We start from the raw sequence: 24,030 nt of genomic DNA, 5'->3' as shown, positions 1-24,030 counted from the left end.
CATGTATATTATCATGTAAGAAACGAATCGCTAGTCTAGGTTTGATGCGGGATACAGGATGCTTGGGGCTGATGCACTGGGATGACCCAGAGAGATGATATGGGGAGGGTGGTGGGAGGGGGGGTTCAGGGTTGGGAACTCATGTACACCTGTGGTGGATTCATGTCAATGTATGGCAAAACCAATACAGTATTGTAAAGTGAAATTTTAAAAAAAAGAAAGAAAAATCCAGGATCTCATCCTCGAAATCATTTACATCTGAGCAAATGAAGCTCCTGAATATTCACAGGAAGGACTGATGCCGAAGCTGAAGCTCCAATACTTTGGCCACCTGACGTGAAGAGCCGACTTATTAGAAAAGACCCTGATGCTGGGAAAAATTGAAGACAAAAGGAGAAGAGGGTGACAGAACAAAGATGGTTGGATGGCATCACCAACTCAATGGACATACGTTTGCGCAACTAAGGAAGATAATGAAGGACAGTGAAGCCTGGAATGCTGCAGTCCATGGGGTCACAAAGACACAGACACGGCTCATGGACTGAACGACAATAACAATAAATGAAGCTCCTGGCTATAAGCCATTAAGTACATTTCCTTGAAGCACAATTCCCCTTGGTGACCTGTGAAACTAAAGATACCAGCGCTCCCAAGACTCCCATCATACAACAGTGGGACAGTCAGAGGAGAACAGAGACATTCCGCTTCAACAGGGGGGCAGAGGGGAAGGTACAAATGAAGGACAGGGCATATAACAATTCTGACATCCACCTGTGCAAATGTTGGGGTTTTATTGCTTAAGTTTTAAGATCTGGGAATAATCTTCCAGGGCTCTCAGACTTTCTACGTTATCCTTGCTTTTTCATTAAATGTAGCACATGTTTACAGGTGAGTAAAAAAAAAAAGTGTTGTGGGTTTTTTTGTTTTTTTGTTTTTTTTTTTGCCACGTCCTGTAGCTTGCAACATCTTATTAATAGGTCTCCGATCAGGGATCAGACCCGGGGCCCTCTGTACTGGAAGCGCAAAGTCTTAACCAGCAGACGGCCAGGGAAATTTCTTAAGTTTGAATTTTTTGACAGGGTAGAGAAATGGAAAGAGTGGTTGCGACGAGCTCTAAGGAGGCGAGGAAGGTCACTCAGAAGTCAAGCACCAGCTCCTGGCCAGGGGCCAGCTCGGCTTCTTTGAGTCGCAGAATCCTGCCTGGAGCCTCAAATCCTCAAATCCGACAGGGCCGGGAAAGCGCGACGTTACCTCGAGGAAGTTTGGGCCTCGGCGCCTTCCGTAGACGTCGTGACAGAGACGACTGGTTGCCTTGGAGCCGGCGGGACGCCACCCGGCCTCCACCGCTGTGGTCAGCATGTCGGTGCTCGATGCGCTTTGGGAGGACCGGGATGTCCGCTTCGACGTTTCCTCACAGTGAGTCGCCAAGATTCCCCAGGGGCCTGCAGCCTGTAGGAGGCGTCGCAACGCGATTTCCCGACCCGCGGACGGAGTCTACGACCCCGCGGCTCACGGGCCTATCGAGGGTGGGAGGAGGTTGGCGCTGCTGGGCTCGCCTCAAGAAACCCCAGACTGGCCGGGGCCCTGCGGCCCTCCCGAGGCCCCACAGCCGGGGCTCTTCTAGGTTGTACGCCGTTTCGGTCCCGTAAAATCCTAGGGCTTGTCTTGGCCCGGGTAATCTATCAGGAAGCTTAGCCCAAACACGGCCGGGACCGCCGAGGGCTTGGGCGTCTAGAACACCCCAGTGAACTTGCCGCGCCAGTTTCTTACGGTGGAAGAAACCTGGGGCAGCGACTCAGGAAACGAGGATTCTAAAACTAGGTCTAAAATAAGGACATACATTGTGGGCCCTTAGAAAAATGACTTCATTCTAAAGCTTGAGTCTCCGAAGGAAGAGGGAGTAAGCACTCTCCAGAATCCCCCAGCATGCAAACTTTATTCCCATGGTAAGCTTCCAAATCACCAGCAGTAAGAAGGAACCTCCTTTTGAAGTCTCGCAAGCAGAAATCCTGTTTTAGGAAATTTAATGTTTTAAAGAATAGTTAGAAACTTCCTACCAGCATTCCAGGAAAAAATGCCCATTGGGTATTCAGTTTAGTCGCTCAGTCATGTCCGACTCTTTGCGACGTCATGGACTGCAGCACTCCAAGCTTCCCTGTTCATCACCAGCTCCCGCAGCCTACTTAAACTCATGTCCGTTGCGTTGGTGATGCCATCCAACGTTGAGTATTAAGTATTGAAAAATAGTAAAATTAAGGTTTTTAGTAATGGTTTGCTGCTTTTTAGCCACTTCTTATGTTCTTTATTATGAACAGAATTTTCTTCGGTGGAAAAAATGAAATATTAATTTCTCAGACTTAGTTGTGGCTAGATGTCTATTACTGAGATGGTCTTGGATCGTTTAAGACAGTTGTGAGAGAAGGGAATTTATAGTTATGTGACAGTAATATGTTGCACACATTGTTTGACTTTTTCTATTACCCTGGAAAGTTCTTAATCAAGCAAAGGTCCATTTCATGAACGTTTTCAGTTTATTAAACATTTATAAAATCCTTGGTATGTGCTGGTTACTGTGCTGTTAACTGGGGCTTCCCAGGTGGCGCTACTACTACTACTACTACTAAGTCACTTCAGTAGTGTCCGACTCTGTGCGACCCCATAGACGGCAGCCCACCAGGCTCCCCCAGCCCTGGGATTCTTCAGGCAAGAACACTGGAGTGGGTTGCCATTTCCTTCTCCAATGCATGAAAGTGAAAAGTGAAAGTGAAGTCGCTCAGTTGTGTCCGACTCTTAGCGACCCCATGGACTGTAGCCTACCAGGCTCCTCCATCCATGGGATTTTCCAGGCAAGAGTACTGGAGTGGGGTGCCATTGCCTCCTCCCCAGGTGACGCTAGTGGTAAAGAACTCGCCTGCCAATGCAGATGTAAGAGAAACAGGTTGGATCCTGGGTGGGGAAGAACCCCTGGAGGCGGGAATGGCAGCCCACTCCAATATTCTTGCCTGGAGAATCCCATGGTGGGAGATGCAAAAAATTTTAAAAATAAAGATACAAAATAATAGGAAATGACACCACCCCACCCCACCATTCTAGTGCAGGGATACATACAGACAACTATTTAAAATGTGGTAAATACCATCATTGAAAAAAATGAACAAAAAGCTGGAAGATTGTAGAAACAAAAAAGTCCATTATTCCTAGGGAAGGCCTCAAAAAATAATCTGAATTGAGCCCTGATGAATGAGCAGGGCCTTGCTAGAGGAGACAGGAGGAGAGTATTCCAAAATCTCATTGGCTAGAAGGCAGGATCTGGCAAGTAGAGGGAAGAGGTGCAAATAGAAAGGTAAATTAGCCAGATTATGAAATATTCAGTTGAGGATTTTGGACTTCCTTCTCCTAGGCATTGGGATAACTTACTTGTCTTTGAAGCAGGAACTTGATATGATCATGTCTGTATTTCCAATAGATAATTGAGTTAGCTTTATTGAGAATGTGTTACAAAGCTCCACCACATATTCTGCTGGGTTTTTCTTTTTCTTTTTTATGGACACTCTAGATTGCATTCTGTCAGTCAGCAACCTATTCTTCATTCTTTATTTTCTTGTGTCTCCTTTATCTGATTTTTTACCAAGTCCTACTCTTGCCTGGAAAATCTCATAGACAGAGGAGCCTGGTGGGCTGCAGTCCAGGGGGTCGCCAAGAGTTGGACACGACTGAGAGACTTCGCTTTCACTTTTCACTTTCATGCATTGGGGAAGGAAATGGCAACCCACTCCAGTGTTCTTGCCTGGAGAATCCCAGGGACGGGGGAGCCTGGTGGGCTGCCGTCTATGGGGTCGCACAGAGTCCGACACGACTGAAGCGACTTAGCAGCAGCAGGAATGTTGCTTTGCTTTAATCCATTCCTTCTGTAACTGCATGACCTCTTTGCTCTATACAGAAACCTCTGGGGCTTCTCCACTGTACACCAGGTAAAACCCATATCTGTCTGACTGGCATTCTAGTTCTCCATAATCTGGTTTGTTCTCACTTATCCTGTTGTATTTTTCACTCTCTCTTAACATGTACCTTCTTCCCCAGCCAGGCCAGTCTCCCCACATTCTCTTATCATTTCTTACTTCTAAGGTCTTTAATCATGGATTCTCTTCTCTCTCTCTTATTTCTCTAAATGCTTTCTCTTTATTTCTGGCTTCGCTGCATGTCCCTGGTCACTCCAGGCCCCACTTGGTCACCAGGTTCTTAAAGTTCTTGCAAAGCTTATTTTCAGATGGCTGAGCATTCGGTACTGTATCATTTACACTTTTGCCTGTTTTATATACAGATGTCTTTTCCCTCCCACGATTGTAAGCGGATGTTGTAGCTAAAATATTAAAGCCTTTATATTTATTTTAGACAAATGAAAACAAGACCTGGAGAAGTCCTTATTGATTGTTTAGATTCAGTTGAAGACACCAAAGGAAATAATGGGGATAGAGGTGAGTGTATTTCTAATGTATTCTATGTTTCTGGTTTAAATTTAAAATGTTAAGTTATGTTAGCTGGAGAATAAGACATGGAACAGCATCATATGTTGCTTATGGTTCCTGATACTATTGTAGTAAGTTCTTCTGTAAACAGACCTCAGTTAACCTAGTTTAAGTGATCCATCTCGTTTCTGTTTGACCCCAGTTGATGGGTGCCGTCCAGAAGACCATTCTTCTGTGGTCTTATGGGAACTTTACACTCTAGCCATGCTGGGTGACTTACTGTTTGTCAAACATATCATGTAATGCTCCAGTTTTCCTTGAGATGCCTTCCTTTGTTTTTAGAATCTCCTGTTGCATCTCATTGTGGCATTCACACAGGCTTCAGTCAGTTCAGTTCAGTCGCTCAGTTGTGTCCGACTCTTTGCGACCCCATGCTTAGTTTCTCTGATTTTAGATAGTCTAGGGGTTTTTTCATGGAGGAAGGAGTATGTCATGGCTATAGATTAGTCATCAAAAGAATCCCATGGTTATAATTTGGTGAAGAAATGCTGTGTTAAACAAAGTTGTTGTTGTTCAGTCACTAAGTCATATCAGACTCTTTGCGACCCCTTGGACTGCAGCATGGCAGACTTCCCTGTCCTTCACTATCTCCTGGAGTTTGCTGAAACTCACGTGCATTGAGTTGGTGATGACATCTAACCATCGCATCCTCTGTTTCGGTGAACCTGCCTGCCAGTGCAGGAGACCTAAGAGGTGTGGGTTCGATTCCTGGGTTGGGAAGATCCCCTGGAGGAGGGCATGGCAACCCACTCCAGTATTCTTGCCTAGAGAATCCCATGGACAGAAGCCTGGTGGGCTACCGTCCATAGGGTTGCAAAGAGTCAGACACGACTGAAGCAACATAACACACACACAATGGTATTTTATATTTCTAAGACATACAGTTTACCATGCATAGATTTACTTGATTTTTTTTTGCCTTGGGGCATCTATAGGGACTACTGTTCTATAGGATATACTTTGAGAAATGAAGCTTATCTAACTTTGAGCATATTTCAGTGTAAGAACATCAGTTTGAGGCTAAAGATGAAAAGCATAAGCCTTTAACAGACTTCAGCCTAGCTATAACTACATATGAGGAAAAAATTTGTTCATAGGAAAAAAAAAAGGCTCATTTAAATAAGAACTGCTAAGAGAGCACTCATATGGCAGGGATTCATGTGTATATGAGAGTTCTTTGAGAAATGTAATTTCACTGAATGGCTTAGTAATTATACTGTCTCTCACACATACTCAGTTGGACGCATATGACCTGCTAGGACCCGCGGAACAGCTTCTATCAAGAAAAAAAAAGTACAAACTTTTCTCGTTTATCAGTTGAGTCAAACCAAGCTGTTGGCAGTGAATACCTGTATTTTTTCTGTCAACTGTCAGATTTTGTTTCTCTGGGATTCTAAATCACATATTGTGTACCTTACCTAGAATCTGTATGCTCAATCAATATTGTCAATTAATAAATGTGTGAAAAACATCTATAAGTGTTGTTGTTGTTGCTGGGCCAGAAATTTCATGTCCATCTCATTCAGTATTGCAGAAGTGGGTCCTTAGGTAAGGTAACCTGATGTTCTGTTTGTTTGCTTTTAGGTAGACTCTTAGTAACAAATTTAAGAATTATCTGGCACTCTTTGGCATTACCCAGAGTCAATCTTTGTAAGTATCTTTGTTAGAAAGCATGCAAGAAAAAGTAATTTGGCACATCAGCTTGCACAGTGGCTCTTGAAACCAAAAAAAAAAAAAAGCTATACCACGAAATATGTGAAAAGTTTTCATTGATAAAAACTTAAGAAATCCTAGGCTAACCACAGACTGCATGATAATGCAAAAGAAATGTTTTTTCAATCTGTCCGCTTTGTCTCTTGGATGCTTATAAGATTAATGCTTTTACATTGATTTTTGGTTTTGTTTTTTCCTCTGCTTTGAAATTTTCTATAATCTGTTTCAAGGGAGACCTAAATTCTAATAAAAAGGACAACCTTTCATTGTGTTAAATGTTGTTTCACTTGTTTTTTAAACTATTGTAGATTATGCAGCTAGACTTTATTTTTGTTTGTTCAAAAGAGGCAGAATTAGCTTTATATTTCTTTTAATTATTTAACTTATTTGTAGATATTTCTTAAAATTTTTTATAGTTGTGTTTTTATATATATTTGAATTTTTAAGCTTAGAGTTCTGTGTGTGTATATATATATATATGTTTTTTTCCCCTTAGTTCATTGTATCATGTTCTTTAAATTCTTTACTTTTGAATTTTAGCTATTGGTTACAACTGCATATTGAATATTACAACAAGGACTGCTAATTCTGTAAGTCAGAAAAATCTTATTGAAATATATATAGTGAGGAAACAGTAGATATCTGAGATTGGTTTGTTTTCACTGTAAATAAGAAATTGCTCTTAAAATTTGTCCTTACAGAAATTACGAGGCCAAACTGAAGCTCTTTATGTACTAACAAAATGTAACAATACTCGTTTTGAGTTTATATTTACGAATTTGGTTCCTGGAAGTCCTAGACTTTATACTTCTCTGATTGCAGTACACAGGTATGGTAATACTTGATAGATTATTGAATATTTTTAAGGTAATTTTATGGTATAAAGGTTTAGAGGATAAAATTTTGACATATAGTGCTGCCTTCCTCCAAGGTCTGTTGCAGACTTCCCAAAGATACATAGAACATGTTGCATTGCTGTTTAATAAACACTTTGTAGGTCTTTCCTGGTGGCTCAGCTGGTAAAGAATCCGCCTGCAATGTGGGAGACCTGGGTTCAATCCCTGGGTTGGGAAGGTCCCCTGGAGAAGGGAACAAGTTACCCACTCCAGTATTCTGGCCTGGAGAATTCCATGGACTTTAGGGTTGCAAAGAGTCAGACACGACTGAGCAACTTTCACTTTCACTTTGAAGTTATTTATAAAACACATAAAACTGTTAAATTAGCTACCAAGATAGTTAAAAAATGAAACAGAATTCATTCAACTTAATTCATCAAATTAAGATTATTCAAAATAATCTTGGTAAATTGAATAATTCAATTAAGGAATTAAGATTATTTTTCTAACAGTAGAAGGCATGATTGGGTGATTTCTCTAAAGAGTTTTCGGTTTTTGTTTAGCTATTCTCTTCTTTACTACCTCAGCTCTTTTTTTTTTTTTTTTGAACCAGCCCTAATTAGTGTGGTTTTCTTAAAAGTTTGGCTAAGATGCCAGGCCAGGAGAAAAAAAGTATATACACAAGATTTTTTTTTACATGCAGATATATAGTATGTGTATGTGTGTGTGTGTGTATATATATACACACACACACATATATACTGTTGTTTTAATTTGAATTCCTTTTATTACTAGTGATGTTGAAATTTTTCATACTCTTTGGCTATGTATATAGTTTTCTGTTGTAAATTTCTTAATTTTACTGTTATGTGTATTGCAAATTTATTAGTTTCCTAGTTATTTTTTAAAATTTTGTTGATGACTTTTTAATGTATAATAGTTTGATTTTCTTGGAGATATAATTCACATAACATGAAATTTACCATTTTAAAGTTTACAATTTAGTAATGTTAGTATATTCACCACTACTCAATTCCAGAATATTTTCAGTACCCCCAAAAGAAACCCTCATAGTAGTCACTCCCTATTCCCTCCTCCCTTTGGCTCTTGGCAGCAACTGGTTTACTTTCTGTCTCTGTGGATTTGCCTGTTCTGGGAATTTCATATAAATGGAATCACATAACATAGTGGCGTTCTGTGTCTGACCCCTTTCACTTATGTGATGTCTTCAGACATGCTGCATGCTGTGTCATATATCAGTACATCTCTCCTTTTTATAGCAGAATAAGATTCCATTCTATGGACACATGTTTTGTTTATCCACTCATTAGCTGATGGACATTTGGGTTGTTTCCACTTCTTAGCTATTAGAAATAATGCTTCTATGAACATGCATATACAAGTTTTTGTGTGAAAGCATGTTTTTTTTAGTTCTGTTAAGCACATACCTGATTCATATCTCTTTATTTCACTTAGAGAAGTAATATGAAATGGAGTATGAAGGGAGCCAGGAAGCTCCTTTTTCTTAATAGTATAAAAATGTTGGATGTTTCCCCAAAACAATTTATAGATAAATAATTTCCATTTTTTTCCACTGGTTAAATATTGATGTTTACAGTCCTAAAGGAAATTAAGATTTATGGGCAAATACTGAAATTCTGCTTTTTCATAATTCATATATTAGAAGATTAAAGTAACACTCATTAGTTTAACAATACATGTTATAACTTATATAAATGACATTTAAAGTTGTTCAGGCCAGGAAAACACTTTAGCTTTGATAAAAGGGTAAATTAGCTTGTATTTTGTGGAGTTAAAATTAGAATTAACCAAAAGTTAATCAGAATTTTCTTCTGTTTTTATTATTTATCAGTAGGGAAACACAAAAAGTCTAGGAATTTATTATGCAGACACACACAGATACATACTCTGTCTTAGAGTTCCTTTTGGAGTTGGTGCAGATTTGTTCTAATTTTCTTTATATAGGTAGATGTGGGCATAAATTTTCAGGTTTCAGTGGAAAAGTAATTGTACTCCTATTTATGTTAAGAGAATAATTGTGCTTTTACCTAAAACAGAGAAATGAAGGGAAGCTTTTTGATAGAAAAATTAATATTCATGTCTATTTTTACAAGCATTGTTTTTCAGCTTAAAGAAAAAATTTGCTTCTTCTCATTTGTGCCATACTATTAGACATCTCAAATTTAGGTTACTGAGATAAAATTTGTAAATACTACACTGAAGTGACAAATATAGTACAAAAGACTATAATCACCAAAACTTATCAACCAAAAGCAGTTTTTTAAACTTACCTTAATAGCTATTTGAGTGATGTACAAATGTATATTTTTATAGATAAATAGACATAATCTAAGAAAACCACATTTTCAGTTTGAATTAATCTTTTATTCTTTTTTTATAGAGCATATGAAACTTCTAAAATGTATCGTGATTTTAAATTGAGAAGTGCTCTAATTCAAAATAAGCAACTAAGATTATTACCACAAGAAAATGTATATAATAAAATCAATGGAGTATGGAATTTATCAAGTGATCAGGTACCATGCAAAGAACTAACAAACGTTTTGGGGCAGTGCTTTCTTTGGTAATCATTTTTCCATTTATGATTGGGTTTGTATATTTATTTAACTCTTAATATTAGCATTATAACTCTTGATATAAATATACTCTGATTTTCATATTCTTATACTCTTTTTAGCAACAGTTGTTTTATGTAAACTTTAGAGCTTACATGGACCTTAGAGGATCATCTAGTCCAGTCTCTTACTATTCACTTACAGATGAAAAACTTAGGCCCTAAAGACTTAGGTGACTTCCACAGCTAGTTTATCCCACAGTCTCGCTCTTTCTCCCTTACTACACTACCCTCCACAGCAAAACTTAGGCTAATTGAGGTGAGTCATAGGGTGGACTGTCATGGAAGCCTTTTAATCCAGTCTTTATGGAATTAAACATGTTAACTCACTTGGTGACTCCTACATCCATTATTGTAACTTTTCATTTCCTCTTGAAATTATAACCAGATGAAACATATAAGCAACTAATAGTTGGAACAAGAAACAAGTCAATTTTTAGAAAAAAATTGTCTCTTACTAAGAATAGTTTCCAGCCTTCATGGGTGTTACAGCCTAGTTTCAGCTGATAACCACTGTGGTAGAACATTGTGATAGAAGAGCTCTTGCTAAACATGGAATCATAAGCTTAAATTGTGAGTAAGCTTTGCTCACTTGAAAAGTTCTAGTTGTGGACTACGATAAATACGTTATAGGATATAGACAGCTCCACATCTGAGTAACTCCTCATAATGCTCAATTCTGGTATTTTATGCTGCTGTGATAATCAGAATTATTCTCATGTTTAGAAAATAAAGAGTAAGTATTCAGACATGATCACTGATGTCCCTCTCATCATTCTCCTTCACAGGGAAATTTAGGAACCTTTTTTATTACCAATGTGAGAATTGTGTGGCATGCAAATATGAATGACAGTTTTAACGTCAGTATACCATATCTGCAAATTGTAAGTACATGCATTTCAATGACCTTATTTTAATGTAGAATAAATAATTTCTATTCAACAGTTAACAGGACTTTGGGGATTAGATGAGTTCTTTCTTCCCCTTTTTAAGTGACAGCAGTTTAGCTGAGAGCATACTTTTTAAATGTTGATAATCAGGAAAGACCCAATTGTATTTACAATCAAGGGAAACAGCACCATTATCAGCTTACATTTCTCTTTTCATTAAGAGAAAAATATACTGGATTCTAGGCTTCCCAGGTGGCTCAGTGGTAAAGAATCCACCTGCCAATGCAGGAGGCATAGGTTCAACCCCTGGGTTGGGAAGATCCCCTGGAGAAGGAAATGGCTACCCACTCCAGTATTCTTGCCTGGAAAATCCCATGGACAGAGGAGCCTGGTGGACTACAGTCCTCAGGATTGTAAAAGAGTTGGACACGACTTAGCAACTGAGTATGCATGCACATACTGGATTCTAAAAGTTTAAATAGCACAGATGCAGAAGATAAACTTATGGTTATTGGAAGGTAAGGGGGAAGGATAAATTGGAAAGTTGGGATTGACACGTGCACACTAATGTATATGAAGTGAAGTGAAGTGAAAGTCGCTCAGTCGTGTCCAACTCTATGACCCCATTGACTATATAGTCCATGAAATTCTCCAGGCCAGAATACTGGAGTGGGTAGCTTTGCCCTTCTCCAGGTGATTTTCCCAACCGAGGGATCGAACCCAGGTCCCCCACATTGCAGGTGGATTCTTCACCAGCTGAGCCACAAAGGAAGCCCAAGAATACTGCAGTGAGTAGCCTATTCCTTCTCCAGGGGATCTTCCAAACCCAGGAATTGAACCAGGGTCTCCTGCATTGCAGGCAGATTCTTTTACCAACTGAGCTATCAGGGAAGCCGCCAGTGTATATAAAATAAATAAGGACCTACTGTATAGTACAGAGAACTCTTAGTATTCTGTAATGGTCTATATGGGAAGGGAATCTGGAGAAGAGTGGGTATATGTATTTGTATGGCAGATTCATTTTGCTGTGTACCTGAAATTGGCACAACCTTGTATATTAAGTATACCTCAATAAATTTTTAATTTTAGATAATTATCACACAGATTAAGGTGATTTTTCTTAGATTTTATTCAAAGTACTTTCCAGGGCAGCTTATAGAAAAACTTGAACAGCCTTTTTGGCCAACCCAATATATAGTGTTCTTTGGCATGGCTCACTGACTCACATACTTTATGGCTTGCTACTTTCTGCTCAAACCCTTTTAAAGCCAGAATAGATTCATTGATTCTGTGAATGAAGTGTTTTTATTGTATTCAGATACAGCCTGTAGTATAAGTTGGATTCATATCACAGGTTTGGTGAAAGGAATCAAGATGGCTTTTATTGATAATGATTTTAGCTTAAATTAAATTAAAGCTGTTAGAATTTAGAATAAGAACTATTTACATCTGAGATCAGTTTGTTTTGGGAGTGGATAAAAGTGATTCTTTTAACTCTGCACTGCTTTAATGGTAAGTGTGTGATTCAGTGAAACAAATCGTAAACTCCAATAAGCTGAAGGATTTCATTTTATATATTTAAAAAACTGCTTATCAGATCCCAGTGCAAATTAGATGAAACATAAAAATAGTTAATAAAAATCCTGTAAGGTTATCCTGTGATGATCACCCTTATTGTAGAATATAAGTAGTCTTAAGACTAAACAGTTTCATTAATAAATGTTTATTGAGTATTAGATGTAATGTATGTGATACCTGGAAAGTTTTATTTTTATGAAAGATTTCTTGACCTGTGAGACAGATAATTATTTGCAAAATATTCCCAAGCCTATCTTTTGCTAAGTTGTTTTATATGTGAATTACTTTAAAGTATCTGATCATTGATTTGCCAAATAGTGAGCACTTACCCTGTGCTCAGTAATGAAAGTCGTGAACCAGAACACAGTTTCTGCCTTTAAGAAGCTTCCAGTCTGGTGGAGAAAAGCAATACATTAAACAAAAAAATGTAGGATCTGATAGGAAGAAAATTATTTCTGGTCATCTAAAGAAATATAAGAATTAACACCATAGCTAGGAAAATGTGAGAGTCTACACAGGCATTTGATATAATTGATGTTAGTATTGTTCATTGCTGTTGTACATTGCATTTACATATGCTATAGCTTGCTCAGCCTCTATTATGCTGAAAACTTAATTACTGAGTAGTAAACAACCTGTGCTTTCTGTTCTTCAAGTAGTGTACTTTTTGTTTTTTTAAGAATACAGTTGCCAAATATGGACTCTGGAATGAATTCAGCCTGGCCTAAACAACTTGCAATCTGATACTGCCAGTCTGTCACTGAGGCAATCATTTTCTAACTTCAGCTCTGTGCCTCAGCCATTGCCCTGACTCCACGCCTATCAGTTCAATTGCTCATTTGTGTCCAACCCTTTGCAACCCCAGGGACCGCAGCACGCCAGGCTTCCCTGTCCATCACCAACTCCTGGAGCTTACTCAAACTCATATCCCATTGAGTTGGTGATGGCATCCAACCATGTCATCCTCTGTCATCCCCTTCTCCTTCGACCTTCAATCTTTCCCAACATCAGGGTCTTTTCCATTGAGTCAGTTCTTCACATCAGGTGGCTAAAGTATTGGAGTTTCAGCTTTAGCATCAGTCCTTCCAGTGAATATTCAGGACTGATTTCCTTTAGGACTAAATGGTTGGATCTTGCAGTCCAAGAGACTCTCGAGTATTTTCCAGCACCACAGTTCAAAAGTGTCAGTTCTTCAGTGCTCAGCTTTCTTTATGCTATAACCAACCTAGACAGCATATTAAAAAGCAGAGATGTTACTTTGCCAGCGAAGGTCCGTCTAGTCAAAGCCATGATTTTTCCATTCCTGTAGATGTACACACATACACACACACGCGCGCACACACACACACACACATATCTTCTTGCCAGTTTCTTTCTTGACAGCCTCTGTCAACCTCAGTCACCTGGTTACATTAGCTGTTCATAACCAGGATGCCACTGTTCTATGGTTCTTAACCAGGACTCGGTATACGCCTGGCAGGGTATGAAGTAATCTAAATGGAAGGCCAGGTTTTCATTACAATTACCATTTAGTCTGTCTGTCTCTCTCTTTTTCTTTCTCACCTTACAGTACCCATCTTTTCCTGGGTATATGATACCCCATCACCTCCCACAGACACTGTCCTTCTAGGGCCTTTGGTCTGCTGGTCATAATGTTAGATTCTGCACGGTTCTCTCTAACCCTACCAGTGAGTACATTTTGTGTCACTTTCTACAGGTCCTGCATGTCGTTATGCTTCTGTCCCTCTACCCTTCTTCCAGGTCACTGGTGTCACTGCTCCTCTGCTAGCCAAGTTTCATCCTCACGTCACACTTAACGTTTGACCTATCCCAGGCTTCCTTGATGCCCAGTGATGAATACCCATACTTTCTTTTTTTTCTTCAGTAAATGGAATGGGGGTTCTTTCAGAATTTAGCCATCTATGATGTAAGAAACAGGAGGCACATGTGACTTTTAAAAACTAACCTAGCCTTAGAAACCACCAAAGACACTGGCTCTCCATAACTAAAAGATTGTTGGTCTTTGGTTTAAAATATTCAGGGAAGTTGTGGACTCCCTGAAGCAGCGAACATTTAAGTCAGAATTTTGTGCATATTTCAGCAGCATTGTCTTTGTATTACTTTACAAATTTGTTGCCTATTTCCAATATGAGAATTTTTATTTACTTGATCTCCATGGGAGCGTGAGGAAAAAGAAAAGGGAAGAATTCTGTTTTTCAAACTATTAAAAGTAGTTACTCTGTAAAAGTTGGAAAACTGCTGTTAAAACGTCACTACTGTCAGATAAAAACAAACATTTTTTTTCTTTTTTGTTTTACATCTAGCGGTCAATAAAGATTAGAGATTCAAAATTTGGTTTAGCTCTTGTCATAGAAAGCTCTCAGCAGGTAAGATGTTTTATATTTTTATTAATCTTTAATAGATTTTAAAAACTGTATGACAGTCTATGTTTTTAGTTTTATTTATATAGTAACCAGTTTATATCCAAGAAGAATATTAGCTGTAACATGAGGTTAGTTGTTCCCATGGAAAGAATCCTGCTTATGTTTCTTTACCGGGCAGACATATTAATTATGATTATGGTCGTGACATTATTTCAGTCTTTATACAACCCTATGATATAGTTACTATTTTTCCCCATTTTACAGTCAAGGAAACTGAGGCTTGGAGAAGTTAGGAACCTTGTCCATGGTCTCATAAGTAGTAAGCGGTAGAGCTAGCTTTTGCTTCTAGGTCTGACTGATTCACAAGACTGAGCAGCAAAGGTATACACAGAGACACACACCCTATTTGAGATTTTATACTACCAAACACAGGTTATACTGTATCTAGTTAGAAACTGCTGTGCCCCATTATGCCAGGCGTGATTTATACTTGTAAATTTTTTGAAAGAGGTGTTTCTCTTCTGAATTCTAAATTTAAACAGGAATGTCTGCTCCTTTCCCCTGGCCTATAGATTGGTAGCCGCCATTTATTGAGTGTTTACTATATTCACAACAACATGATAACCATTTTATGGTTAGGAAATTAAAGCTTACATGGGAATTCCCCAGCAGTTCAGTGGTTAAGAGTCAGCACTCTTATACTGCCACGACTTGGGCTCAATCTCTGGTCAGGGAACTAAGAGCCTGCAAGTCTCGTGGCACAGCAGAAAAAAAAAAAAAAAGAAGAATCTCCCAAAATCACACAGCTAGGAAGTTTGTTGTAAAACCAAGATTTGAGCCCAAAAACATATACTCTCACCCCAGAGCAAATTGCTCTCAACCATCACCATATAGGTACTTAATTTTTTTAATACTTTTTCTCCAACAACAGGTATGCCATTCCCTTTTGTCTTTTAATATATAGTCTATTCATTTTCAAGGTCAAGCTCTGGAAAAACTTAATTCCCTTGACCTTCATAATCTACAGTAGTGTATTTTTTTAATCTTGAAATATTACCTTTGATATTTACAGATGAATTTATGTGATATCTGGATACTTCAAAATAATTCTGAGTGGGTAAGGGGAGGAGATTTGGGGGATGGGAAAGTTAAAGATGGAACAGAGTTGGCCATATGTTGTTACTTTTTGAAGCTGGATGATAGCTACATGGACAGTTATTGTATTCTTCTATTTTTGTGTATGCTGGAAGTTTTTATAATAAAAAATTTAATTTAAAAAATCAGCTTACATATTGTGTTCTAAAATAAGAACAATTAGAACTGTAGTTTATCATATGTTGTAAATATGATTCCTCAGGCTTGTCTTCTGGTTTTTCATTATTTTTTCCTGTAGAGTGGAGGATATGTTCTTGGCTTTAAAATAGATCCTGTGGAAAAACTACAAGAATCAGTTAAGGAGATCAACTCACTTCACAAAGTCTATTCTGCCAATCCTATATTTGGAGTGGATTACGAGATGGAAGAAAAGGTATTTTGTTCAGTGTGTGATGTATAGAATTTGCTGAATTGTCTTTATATAATCTATAAACTAAAGCTTTATGCACAATTTAATTTTTAACCATGTTTAAAATGATGAATATACAGACTCTGCTTAGTCGGTATGGCTGACTCTTATTTGTGCCTACCACCTGTCTTCTCCCTGGCTGCTTCACCATTCATTTCTGCCCATCTATGTAGCAGTCTATCCAAAGATGTCCCCATATGCAAGGCTCTTCTGATGTACGGAGACTTAAATCTCTCGTTCTGATAACTTTATTTTTATTCTACTTCAGCCACCCATTAGCATTTGGTCAAACCTTACAGGCCTCACAAACACTATTTTCTTCCTCTGGTGACCATAATATAGCAACAGCAGGAGACTGCTTCATCAATGTGGCCTGTGTCAGTTCATATTTATCAGAGCCTCTTCCAAGTCAGTTATGAAATACTTTGAATATCACGCTTGCCTGTCTGCTCTTTGTCTTCCTCGTGACTTCTAGTTTCTGCCCCAGTCACTGCTCTCCGGGTCCATCATCTGTCTTTCGGCTTTACTCTTCAGCCTCTGCTCGTGGGCCCCTCGTCATCTGGTGGTTCACTGGTGTCCTCCCAGCCACTCCATTAGAGACTCCTCACCATCTGCTCTGACAGCAGTACCCTTGCCAGGGACGCTCTGTCCCAGGCTCCCTTGCTGTCTGTTCTGTTGCTGAGGCCCTCACTGTCTGGTGTATTGCTGGTGTCCACCCACTCTTTCATCAGTATCCCAAACAGTACTACGCATGTCGAGCTATATCGTATATCACACATATTATCTGTCTCTTCTCCTGCTCTTGGACTACTATAGCAGGTGGCCAGGGAAGATCAAAAAGTTGGATTGGACAGCTAAGTACTAACTCATACCCTCTGACTTCAACTTCGTTGTGCTTCTTTTTTCTCTCCCTGTCAAATTCCATATATATCCCCTTCCCCTTCCAACTGAAGTTTGCCTTTGGGTTGTTGACACAGTATTGGACACTCTTCGGTATTTTATCTTTTTAGCCATCCTTTCTGCCTTCTTCCCAGCCTGCACGGCGTCCAGCATTCTCCCTTTCGCTCTGCCTCCTCTGTATATTCCTCAGCAATATCACTTGCTCCTCCAGTTTCTTCAGCTGGTACTTATGTAGATGACTCCCAGAGCTTCCTGACCTTGGCATACTCTCTCAGCTTTTCATGGTTCCAAGTATTATTGAATATTTTCACATAGATGAGCATTCAAATAACATGAATTGAATTTCTCCTTTAAAATTTTATCTTAGTAATTTAATCAATAACTTTCCAAATCAGTAAGATACAGTAGGACATGATTGAGTATCTCAAACTTGGCATACCTAAAATCTTGTCATTTTTTCTCAAAATCAAAATCCTACTGATTTATCTATTTATTTACTACCTTATTGTCAAAGTCAGATGTGCTCAAAACCCTGGGATTTACCATTATTTATTTTTCCCATTATCTCATTTTAAACATTCAGCCAATTATACCATCCTCTCCCCTGTCCCTATCCCTTTCTTTCCATTCAAACTGCAGTTTCCTTTGCTACTTTTGCTTGTAGAATAATGTTGTAGAACAAGCATGGTCCTTGGAACCTGACAATTCTGACTTCGATTCTAATTTCACCATTTATTTGTGATTCTAGGTGGATTTGAGCTTCACTTTTCACATTATAAAATAAAGATAATCTCTTTCACAAAGTTATTGACTGTGTCCATAAAGTGGCCAGCACCTGGGAGACGCTGCTACCCATTCTCTTGCTACCTTTCATTTTTCCTTTTTCCCTTCTTTGGCCCTCAGTGTGTAGTAACAGTTAGCCATAGTAACTCTCTGTGTCACTACATGTAAGTCCTACTCCAAAGACACCTGTTGAGGGAGGTCTTCCCTGACTATCCATATACAACAGCAACCCCTATCACTTTTTTATCCCTTATTTTGCTTGTTTATTTGCTCTCTCGCTTGCTTGCTTTATTTTTGGTAACACTAATCAGTCTCCTCCACTATAAATAATGTTCACGAAGTCAGGGATTTCTGTCTATTTTCTTTCACCACTCTGTCTCCAGCAATCAAAAGTAGCACATACTAGACTCTTAGTGAATAGTCATAATTGTTGAATGACTCTGTTGAGTGCCTACTCTTTGTTGTTCACTGCTCTGAGAATTTTAAATGCCTCATCTCATTTAATCCTGACAAAAACACTATGAACTGTATCATCATCGTTATTATAATCTCCATCTCACAGTTATGGAGACCGAGGCTTAGATAGGTTAGTTTACTTATACACAGTCACAAGTTCTAAACATGGTTGAAATACCAGCTGTTCTCAGACTAGGGAATCAGGTCAACCTCTTGTCAGCACTACACTCCTACATCAACTCTCCCCCACAAATTACCCATAAATAGTCCACATTGTCTGAGCTGGTATTTAAAAATTTCAGTAGACTTCAGTCTACCTTCCCCACCTTATCTGCACAACCACAGTGTGAGTGATACTCCTTGGCATTGTTCAGTACAATATTCCTGCTTAGCTCCTCTGCCTCGTGGGACTCTCATGTTCTGACCATGTTGTATTATTCCTCTTCAGCCAGATCCTGTGGTTTCTCACCTTTGCTGATGCTGATCTCCTCTGCCAGGAATACCCTTTCCCCTAATCCTATCTGTGAAAGTCATCCTTGTCCTAAAAGCCCTCAGTCACGTGCCAGCCTTTTCTTCATGAAAGTTTCTGGTATGCACAAGCCAGAAGTTGTGTTGTCGCCAAACTCTCCTATTACAATAGACACTGCATTTGTTACAGCTATTTTCTGTAGGTTGAACCATATGATATTATTAATATTTGACCATTTTTTAAAAGTAAAATGGCAATTTCTTATAGTTCAACTTGATATTTAGTTACTTATAATTGTATTTTATCCTTCACTCCACTCCAACTATATTACACACCTTCTGTGGTAAGGGTGAAAACTTTATACTTTTGGTAGTACCAGCATGGGGGTTCCCAGGTGGTGCTAGTGGTAAAGAATCCGCCTGCCAAAGCAGGGGATGTAAAAGATGTGGGTTCAATCCCTGGGTCGGGAAGATCCCCTGGAGGAGGGCATGGCAACCCACTCCAATATTCTTGCGTGGAGAATCTCATGGACAGAGGAGGTAGCCAGCATAGCACCTCATACACTAAAGATATTCAAATATTTGAAAAGTGAATTAATAGATATCAGTACTATATGTACTTTGCTTTACTTTTAGAATATTCCATACAAATCTTAGTTCTTTTTTTTCACGAATTTCTTTTTTCACAAATTCTATTCAATGACTGCTTCGAGGAAATTTTAAAATATGCTATTATACAAGTTAGGTTTTTAAACTACCAGAGAGTTTTTAACTATCAGAAAATCAGATAAAGCCCAATGAGAGTTTTTTTTCTTTATGAATATTTCTAAGTATCATATCAAGTTTGTGTAAATTTTTCATTTGAACTCTTTCAATGATACTAACATCAGATTTAAAAGCTTAGATTTAACTGACTCATTTTATTATTCATGTAAGTTTTAATAGAATATAAGTTATGCAGTGATTTTTGTAAGACTTGAGTAGTTGGTAGTTGTGATATCCTTTTACAGGTATTTACAACTCTTATAGCACATTCTACTAAAATTATTTATTTGTTTAATATGGTCTTATTGATGCAGTTTAACATCTACTGATTCTTTTTAACATCTACTGACTTTCAGCCACAGCCCCTTGAAGCTCTGACCGTCAAACAAATTCAAGACGATGTAGAGATAGACTCTGATGATCACACGGATGCTTTTGTGGTGAGCATTATGAAGGAGCACCACTAAATTTCTTGTGTTTTTCTTTTTTTTAACTCTGAGTCATGTTCAATTAAATAATGGTTTAAGTGTGTAAAATATCATAAAGCTTGAGACTTTTTAGAGTGTTTTAAAGATGAGTTGGAGAATTTTTTTTTCCAAGGTAGGGAATTTTTTGTGTGAGAAAATACTTTTAAATTACCAAACTGGGAAATAATTTGAGAACATAACTTATTCAGAGGATTTCAGATATGCGAAAAGTGTTTTCATACTTTAAGATAATAGAATATGTTAAATATAGTTGACCTCCCTCCTTTTAATTTTATAGGTGTATTATTTTAAAATGGATTTCTATTTGAACAGTAAAATTTCTTGTTTGCAAATCTGTATTATTTAATAGCCAAAATAATAATAATGCTTTCTATATACTGTGGTCTATGAATCTGACTAGAATTCTGCTCTGGGAATGAAAAATTTTAAGCTAAGTATAAGATAGTTAATTGTAAACTACAGCCTCAGTGTGTGTGCATTTGCTGACACACTGAAGCACTTATTGCTTTGCTTTGTTTTGCCAGCATCTTCTTTTAAACCAAAAGTAGGGGTAAAATTTTATATCTGCTAAATCATTCTCTTATCTACTTTCAAGTTAACAATGCTAACTATTCACCAATTACAAAGCACAGTTTTAGCACTTAAATTTAGCATAACTCTTGAAGACATTAATATTGACAAAAGTGAATTCTGCTACCAGCTTTGTAAAGATAGGTGAGAAAACCATTAAAAACACAGTAACAGAATATAAAATACAGTTACTTTCAGAATTTTTCTGTAAGTTAATTACCTGTTCCTTAACCTCTTAACCTATTATGTGTCAAGTATGTGAAATATAATTTTCTTTGTCTTATAGGCTTATTTTGCTGATGGCAACAAGGTAAGGATATTTTACCTATAGTGTATGAAAAAAACTTTCTATATTCCAGTGTTCAGTATTCACACACTTATGTGAAACCTATTTTTTGTTTTTTTTTTTTCCTCTTCCTTGCTCACCTTCTCTATTCCCATCTCATCCTCTTATCTCCCCAAAAGCAACAAGATCGTGAACCTGTGTTTTCAGAAGAACTGGGGCTTGCAATAGAGAAATTGAAGGATGGATTCACCCTACAGGGACTTTGGGAAGTAATGAGTTGATCTTGAGTTGAGCTGAATTTCTGTTTACAGATATCTCAAGATTAAAGATACTAGTCGCCTACTATAAGGCATGGAATAGTTTTTACATTTACAGAAAAAGCTTTTAAGAGAGTTTTTTAATGGTTAAGAAAAAGATCATTTATCTAAGATTTTACTGCCAGTCTTCTAAAAAAATTATATTTGAAATTGTAATCGAAATCTTTCCGGTTTGTTGTAAATATGTTTATTTTGTACCTAGTACTTATAAATTATTAGTCTGTGGATATTAAAAGACTGTATTATATTGAACTTAATAAAGAGTTTATGCAGCACCATTAAATGTTCTGAAAATATTATTTTAAAGTATAAGACTCTTCTTATGGAGAAATCAAATACTGCTTTCTTAATTATAAAATTCTGGTTTAAATATATTTATCACAATGTAAGCCAACTCTAATATAAATTACAAACCTTAAGCTTACCATTTTTAGGTAATCATTTATGTAGAAACCAAAAATTATAGCTAACTTTGGAGGATATCAATTCCCTATGTAAAGTTTTGGGTACTGTTTTGTAAATAATTTCAATATCATTTTGGCAAGAATACATTTATAAGAAAATAACTTTAAATAGTTTGTAAATAAATAGTTCATTTATTGACTTTCTCTTTGTATTCCTTGAAACTTCCTTGAAGTGTTCAAAAGTTCAATATTTTCTGATTTCTTGGTCAGGTAAGATTTGGTGACTTCTCTGGCATCACTTTTTTTTTTTTTTTTTTTTTGCTATTGCTTCAGTATAAAGAAATGTTGTAAGGAACTTTTGTCAAAACATTAAAATTAAACAAAAGAGCCCTATTTCTCTAGAGTGAAAAAACTGAGTGTGTAAAATCATTTAAGATAATGCAACTGTATGCACAACCATAGACATGTAATAATCAAGTGCTAACCTGAGTGTCTCTGGAGAAGGGAATGGCAGTCCACTCCGGTATTCTTGCCTGGAGAATTCCATGACAAAGAAGCCTGGGGGGTTACGGTTCGTGGGGTCGCAAAGAGTCGGACACGACTGAGCAGCACACATACACACAACCTGGGTTTAATAAAAATCAATAAACAAAAACTATTAATTGGTTCTGTATTTAAATAGGAAAGGATTTTTAAGGGATGGAGTTATAATAACCTATATTAGGGGGAAAGTGTGCTTGAAAAATGTATACAGATCACAAAATGCAGCTCGGAATATTATCTTAATAGTTTTTCAAGCCAAACAGACTATAAAGTTGCTGATTAGTAAGTAATAATCTCAAATGTCATATTATGATGCTTGCATCTGACTCATTAATCTTTTCAAATGTTAGGTGTTACGTGTAGAGAGAAATGAGTCATTTATTGTTTAAACAAGAGAGCAGCTGTTAGTTTTTTCTAGTGTTAAAACCTTTAGTGGCATCTATAAATGGAAAAAGAGTCAACGAACTCTTCTCTCAGCTGTTGTTTTAGCAGCTGACAGTACCATTGACTTCACCGTGATGTAAAATAAGAGGAAAAAACCTTTACTCATGGATGGAGACCTTGAAATTTAAAAATACGTATTTCCCTAATCTAAGGACATTCATTCATTCCTTCGACAAATGTTTATGGAGCACTCATGAGGTCGTGTGGCTAAGCATTGAACAAAACAAACCTCCCCAAATCCCGGTGTTTATGGAGCTTATGTTCTTTTGAGCATGTTTAAGAATACCAATCTTTGAAAGTACAATATATTTATACCCCGACTGAGTTTTTTATAATGTGATAACATAATTTTATAATAAAATATTTCATGAAGAAGTATATGATGCTATTTGTGTATAAACAAAGGATCAGTTTTTTTCAAGTCAGCCTTCTGCATCCCATACTTAATATGGTGTGTTCTATTATAGTCAACAGCTTATATTCTAGTTGTATATTCTTTTTTTTTTTCATGTATAAAGCCTGTTTTTCAAATAATACCAGGCATGTAGCACTTCGTCCTGATTTTGCTGCATTCTGTTGATTACATTGTTCTGATAGGGTTACGTCTGTTCCATTTTTAAAATTTTTATTTAATGAGAGATCAACACTTAAAACTGCAGAATATCTTTATTAATCATAGTGTATATGTTGTGGGATTTTTCTTCCCTAATGTCAACTTTTAACTTTTTTTCCTGGTTTTATTATTGTTGTTTGCCACATCAAATCCTTTGCAGAGCAAGGCAGAGTGTGAACAAGTAATATCATAATTTAATCAATACTAATTATAGTTTTTCCGCTTAAGAATAATGATAACAGGATATCTTATAAAGTTAGCAGTTTCTTTCCATTTAATTTAGTCATGAATTGGGGGGGGATATTATTCTTTTAAAGGTTTTTTCCAAAAAAATAATCTGCCTAAGTAGCAGTCTTTAAGTTTCCTACTTCTCAAAGAATATTATATATCCTGCTGTTTTAAGTAGAAAATAAACATTTATAACAGTTACTGGAAAGAGGATCTTGCTTATGAGTATTCAAATGAACTCACCTCATATTCTTGACCTTTGCATCATTAATTCAGATAGCCAAGTAGCTTGCCACTAGACCAGTTTTAGCAGACTGACTCATTGTTATGATTCAGTTTTCTGTTAGTTCAGTGAACATTTTCTTGTATCCTTTATTAGCCTGTCTTCTAATGCTTTATGTATTTTAAAGCTTTCCACTTCATTTAAATCTCTCGTTTCTTAGCTGTTTCCTTAGTGATTAAAAGTTCCAGTTGTTCCTTTCAATCTCTGACAGCTGCAAGAGCAACTCTTCTTCCAAACTAGCTCTCCTACATTCCCGTTGTTAGCACTGGTTTCTATATTTAGCTGGTGGGATTAAATTGCAAAGGCTTCAAGCTGGGCAGAGCACACTGATCTGC

The 24,030-nt window shown here is 37.3% G+C and overlaps 1 protein-coding gene across 1 annotated transcript; it reads left to right on the top strand.

Moving 5' to 3' along the window:
• Nucleotides 1-1,335: 1,335 nt before the first annotated feature.
• BBS5 (Bardet-Biedl syndrome 5) lies at nucleotides 1,336-21,458 on the top strand. The gene is made up of 12 exons (XM_004004620.6): nucleotides 1,336-1,416; nucleotides 4,393-4,475; nucleotides 6,111-6,176; nucleotides 6,780-6,829; nucleotides 6,941-7,068; nucleotides 9,498-9,633; nucleotides 10,520-10,615; nucleotides 14,524-14,586; nucleotides 15,977-16,111; nucleotides 19,876-19,959; nucleotides 20,864-20,887; nucleotides 21,043-21,458. The coding sequence occupies exons 1-12, from the start codon at nucleotides 1,358-1,360 to the stop codon at nucleotides 21,142-21,144; spliced, it is 1,026 nt and encodes a 341-aa protein (XP_004004669.1). The 5' UTR covers nucleotides 1,336-1,357; the 3' UTR covers nucleotides 21,145-21,458.
• Nucleotides 21,459-24,030: the final 2,572 nt, after the last annotated feature.

This window comes from Ovis aries, chromosome 2, assembly GCF_016772045.2.
Source record: "Ovis aries strain OAR_USU_Benz2616 breed Rambouillet chromosome 2, ARS-UI_Ramb_v3.0, whole genome shotgun sequence".
Taxonomy (NCBI): domain Eukaryota; kingdom Metazoa; phylum Chordata; class Mammalia; order Artiodactyla; family Bovidae; genus Ovis; species Ovis aries.
Note: the sequence above shows the minus strand (reverse complement) of the source record. Positions and strands in the feature narration are given on the sequence as shown.